At 35.2% G+C, this 5649-nt stretch overlaps 1 protein-coding gene across 1 annotated transcript; it reads left to right on the forward strand.

Annotated features, from left to right (window-relative positions):
* Nucleotides 1–1832: 1832 nt before the first annotated feature.
* LOC125779065 (kelch-like protein 28) lies at nucleotides 1833–5147 on the forward strand. Its single transcript, XM_049459490.1, has 7 exons — nucleotides 1833–2600; nucleotides 2666–3023; nucleotides 3100–3447; nucleotides 3533–3822; nucleotides 4177–4381; nucleotides 4744–4848; nucleotides 4926–5147. Exons 1-7 carry the CDS (start codon nucleotides 2449–2451, stop codon nucleotides 5130–5132), a joined length of 1665 nt encoding a protein of 554 aa, XP_049315447.1. The 5' UTR covers nucleotides 1833–2448; the 3' UTR covers nucleotides 5133–5147.
* The last annotated feature ends 502 nt before the right edge of the window (nucleotides 5148–5649 follow it).

Consider the following 5649-nt stretch of genomic DNA (forward strand, 5'->3'; position numbering starts at 1 on the left):
GCTGCAACATGTTCAGCAATGAGTGGGAAATCGATTTTTATGTTTTATAATTTCAGTGAATATTAATAAAAAATTACATAGCTGATAAACGATTTGTATTGCCTTCTACCGCCACTTGCGCGTTTGAGTCATATTCACAAATATGTACATAAGTCAACTCCTGTAACTCCCTGCTCTTAAAAATGTTAAATACTTTTATAAGAAACTGTACACCGACCAATCAAACTAGCACGTTGGGCCTCTCTGTAGCAAAAAAATAATAAATACACGATCTACATACATACATTCATTAGACACTATTAGTCATAAGTTAACCGCACCAATAAGTCACCTTAAGTGTGTTTATTCTAGTGACAAGGCTAAAATGAACTCTTAGTCTGAGAATGGACTTTTTTATGCCAATGTTTGCAAACACTCATTTTTGTTAAATTTAAATGTAAATCTTTTAAAAATTGTCCAGGAAATATTAGTGTTAAACCCAGGCCTATGCTAACCAACTTTTATTTAATTGAATTCGAAATAAAAGTCATTAGCTAAATACTAACTCAAGTACGGATGAGTCTAGCCTATTGACGGAGAGTGTATGCCCATATCTACAAATCGGGCAATAACTCAGAGCATTGCTATTTTCGTGAGAGCCACCGCTAGCCAGACGGCGCCAGCGCAACTCAGCTTGCCGGTTGTTATCTTTTTGTATTGTCCTTAAAAAACGCTGAGTTTGTTGTATTTGAGTGACTCAAGAGAGCAATGACGAGACGATCGTTGGTGTAGAAAAATGATTTAGCTTCACTATAGCGTGAGTCGTGAAGCTTTTAAGTTCAGTAATTGAAATATCTTTATCGAGTTGTGTTTTGAAAAGTGTACTTAATATTTAAAAATATACATACAAAAGTATATAGTATAATATACGTATGTAAGTTGAAATTTCGGAAACCTGAATTTCTATTGCTGCTGTTTCTGAACACTATTACAATAACAAGGTAAGCATCATATTAATTCAAGCGTTTCCATTAAAGTGCAAAGGAAAAGAAGACTTCTATAGGCGCTTAAATTATATCGCTCATTTGGGTATATATGAATTTTTCACTCAACATGAAGTATGATATAACGAACAATTCTGCAGCATTAACTCAAAAATCACGTTTTTTGAATTATGCCGGTCTTGCAGCAAATGAGCGATATGTATACTGAAATATAAAGCTGGTCCGACGTAAAGTGCCAGTCAGCATTTCAGATCACATAACAACAACAAATTTTCAATGTTTATATTATTGTTTGTAGAACTTTAGCCGACATAACGGTGTTTGTTGTTAGTTCTTTTCAATTTGTTTATAGAGCAATTGAGCGGATAAAACTTTCAAGCCACCTACGTAGTGCTGTCATAGTGTGTAATCCGAGTTTTAAAAGGAAAAAATAAAATATAAGTATGTACATACATATGTATGTATGTATGTATTGTATATTAAAAATAAGAAAAATTTATTGTTTAGGTTCCTCAAAGACGGAGTCCACAAAAAATATAATTATTTTTAAATCGTCTTCTTTTGACGCGAGTATTACAAATCCGTGAGCAGAAAGTGAATTTTTTCAATAGTTTATGTACAGTGTTTGTTTCATTCAGTTTACAAGGTGTTTTTCAGGCGGCTTTATTTCGAATCTCTTAATCCAAAACTGACCAAAGATTCTCAATTGCATTAAAATCTGGAGACAGTGTTGGTGTTTGTACTATGTGCGGACAGCTCCAAATAAGCCTCTCTACTACTCTGTATTTAAGTTTCGGATCATGATCTTCAGATGTATTTCTCAGTTTTATCAATTCTCGTTCAGAATCGAATATGGAGAGTATCGATCAATAAATTAGTAAAATTTTTTTCTATTTCGCAATCAAGAATTTCACTAAGCGCTTTCTTATTTTTAGCTGTGAGACACTGTATATATTTAGCTTATTTGTTCAGTTTACTTAGCTGTAATTCCACTGAACATTGAGATATATCCGGATTTATAGTGCGTTTTATAAGAAAAACCGATTATTTTGAAAACTACTTCGCACTCTCACACCTTCGGCCGAGCTTCTAAAAAATAACTCTGGCATGGGTGTTTATGATTCATTCGCACTCCTTTCGGCTCGTAAACGCCTATGAACACCTCGGTGTTGGATCGACCAGGATTAATATTTTTTGAAACGCGGCCAAAGGCCGCCAATATAGAAAAGGAATTCCACACGAAAAACTAATAAATACTGATTTTGGGTGTATATTGGAAAATGCGCTATTTCAAGTATGGCACTTCTACAGAGGTCTCATATAAAGAATAACTAAATACCAGAGATCTTAAGGTTACTAAGCCATATTTTTGTTTACTTTCCCACGTAGAGGCTCAGGAACGTTCGATTAATAGCTAATAGCTGAAAATAAAGAACTGCGGTTAGCTTATTACTTATTATTAGTAATGGCCACGAGTTCTTCCCAAACACTTGCTCTTAAGAGAAATTCCAGTGAACAGAACCATTTCATGGAGAAATTAATGGCGAAAATATGTAGCTTCTACGACGAGCAGTCTCTCATCGATGTGACATTTAAAGTTCCAAACCCAACGGCTCTGTAAGTATTACTTTGTCCTCAGTTTACATAAAATTATATAAATTAATATTTATAATTTTTTTAAGTGTACCCGCGCATCGTTTGATACTCGCAGCAGCGAGTCCTTACTTCGAGAACCTTTTCAATGGCAATCAAGGCACTAATCCAGTCATCGAGATAAATGATATCGATAGCGATATTTTTGAGCATCTAATAACCTTTTGTTACACCGGACAGGCCCTCATTACCGTTAACAATATCGCTGCCATGCTAAATGCGGCAATCGTTTTGCAATTGGACGTTGCCATAACCAGTATTGTAGACTATCTCATGACACATATGGATGAATACACTTTACAGGGTGCTTATACGCTGGGGCGTGAAACGCATTGTGAATATCTTAAGCAGAAAATCATCGAATACGAAACACAGAACTTCATGGAGGTGAGTCTAAATATACACGTAATATCGCACAATAGCGGTACTTGTGTAATTTAAATTTTGTTTCTAATAATACCAGATCAGCCAAAGCGATGAGTTTTTAAATTTTGATGTAGAAAAATTGCAACGTATTCTGGTATCTGACAATTTGAATATAACCCGTGAGGAAGATGCCTACGATGCCATACAACGCTGGTACAATTACGATGCTCCTGCGCGTCAAGAGCAACTGCCACTTTTAATAGCTTGTCTCCGTCTTACCCAATTCAATATGGACTTTCTGATGACACACATACAGCCGTTACCTGGATGTGAGCTACTGGCCTTCAAGGCGTTATCGTGGATCGGAGTGCCTACAGCACGGCCAATGATAAATATGCGATTTACAGAACCACGTGGGATCAGCGGTGAGAAAACAATGCTAGCAGTTTGCTCAGAGGTAAACGCACACTGTGGCTTATATTCAAAAATGATAATCTTACATTAATGTATTAACAATATTTTTGGAATAGGTGTATCCCAAGCTGCTGCAATATTACAAAATTGAGGATGAGTGGCAGGAATATGCGAGTATAGAAATCGGTTACGGAGGGTATAGAACTATTTTAAAGGATGATAATTTATTATTTGTTGGCGGTGGTTACACATATAACATCGTCCGCAGCTGGAATATACGAAATAAGACATGGCAATATTTACCCGCCATGAACCAAGCAAGAAGGGATCACTGCGTTGTCGAATTAGATGGTAAAATATACGCGATTGGAGGTTATGGAGATTATGTTCTGTCGTCGGTGGAAAGGTGAATACATATAAATCTGTAACGAATAACCTAACGATGGCGATTGTGAGCTTTAACAATTTCAGGTTAACTTAAACTTAATGGTGATAGAACTTTAGACTAGATGTGTTAGGGTAGTATGGATAATAAACGAAATAAGGTACTTCGGCATGAAAGAAGGAGGGAATTCAGTGAAATGTTATGATCTGATTGAATCAGACTTTAAAAAACTCTTAACACTTTGAGATTGTCAACGACTTATTTTGAATAATTCTAAGTGTTTTTTTACCAGACGTGCAACGTGACAAAATGCCACTTTCGACGCTTCAGTTTAAAAACATGCATTATTTTTTCATTGCTTTTGTATGTTTCCAGATATACGACTTCTGATGGTTGGAAGTTCGTGAACAGCTTAATTGTTGGACGATCTGACGCAGGTGCAGTGACATTAAATGGTAAAATTTATATAATGGGCGGTAATAATGGCAATGGGGATTTAAAATCCGTCGAATGCTACAATCCGGATTCGAATACTTGGACTTCTTGCGCGGATATGACAAAATGTCACATTTTACCTGGTGTAAGTTAGATTAAAATATAATTATTAATATTAGTAGATCGTTCATCAAGTTATGATTTGTTAGAATGAGGAAGAGTCGAAGAACGGTATATCACAAAGTTAATTAAGTGTTTAAATATTAACATTCGCCTCCTTGGATTTCTTTTACTAAAGACGGATATACGTAACCAGAATTCGTATTCTGTCTAGAGTATACGGCCGCTATAATAAGATATTCAATTTGATTTCACCTTTGCAAGCCTTCCCTAAAATTTTCAAAACTAGAAAAAGTAACTTCGCTTCAATAAAAATGATCGAAATTGTCGCCCTCTTAACTCCATTAAAATTAAATAAAACATTTATTGCAACTTTTTATATTACAGATAGCTGCACATGAAGGACACATTTATGTTTTAGGCAGTGGGGATGATTTCACCCACAGTGTTACTGTTGAACGATATGATCCTGAGCAAGACACATGGTCACAGGTATATATATACTATATTGAGTTGATTTTCGCCAATCGCTTGATGTCGAACTGAATATTCTTGAAAACATTTCGCAGATTTGCTCTTTGGGAATGGGCGGTGGTTATAGAGCTTGCATATCACTAGACAATAAACTATGGGCTATTGGTTCTAATTTATTTTACAAGTCATGTGTATCAGTCTTTGATGAAGAAAACTTCTGTTGGATAGAAGGGTGCTCATTACTCGAAAGAAAAGTGCGTAACTGTTTTGTTGTGCCTGAATCCTTGCTGTCGTCGATATGAATAAATAATGTAATTATTATTCCGCATTTCGATTTAACAAATTCTTTTAAAATAAATTATCTTATAAAAATAATATAAAACTTTACTATTTTCATACAAAAATAATTATTTTAGAAGCAGAGGATGGTGCTAAACGCGCTTGAACTGAAAGTTAGGAATCCGCTATATAAAACACATTCTAAAATTGGTTGAAACCACCAGATTGACGACTATTGGTGTAATAAATATGTATTTGCATAGATATGTAATATGCTCTTTAATTCAACGAAAAATATGTAAGAGAGCAAGAGAGCAACAACTCTCTTAAGAACCTTGGGGTGACTTTGTACCGCATGCCAATATGTGAGATATTCCAATGAAAATAATAGAGCGTGTTTTATTCAGAACAGGGTATCTTTGAGCCTGAAATAGATAAATTTGGCCAAAAACTTGACCTAGCTTCTATATAACTAAGACCAGGTTTTTCGAACATTCGGCTGACTTTACCCTTTATGATTGGTTTTACACCTTAAAGTAT

The sequence above is a fragment of the Bactrocera dorsalis genome, chromosome 5 (genome assembly GCF_023373825.1).
Source record: "Bactrocera dorsalis isolate Fly_Bdor chromosome 5, ASM2337382v1, whole genome shotgun sequence".
NCBI lineage: Eukaryota > Metazoa > Arthropoda > Insecta > Diptera > Tephritidae > Bactrocera > Bactrocera dorsalis.

What these genes read in the sequence shown, in the direction of transcription:
- LOC125779065 (XM_049459490.1), top strand. Translation starts at nt 2,449, where the DNA reads ATGGCCACGAGTTCTTCCCAAACACTTGCTCTTAAGAGAAATTCCAGT. An exon ending in GTGAGAAAACAATGCTAGCA is followed by an intron (nt 3,448 to 3,532) that starts GTTTGCTCAGAG and finishes TTTTTGGAATAG; the next exon opens with GTGTATCCCAAGCTGCTGCA. An exon ending in AATGTCACATTTTACCTGGT is followed by an intron (nt 4,382 to 4,743) that starts GTAAGTTAGATT and finishes TTTATATTACAG; the next exon opens with ATAGCTGCACATGAAGGACA.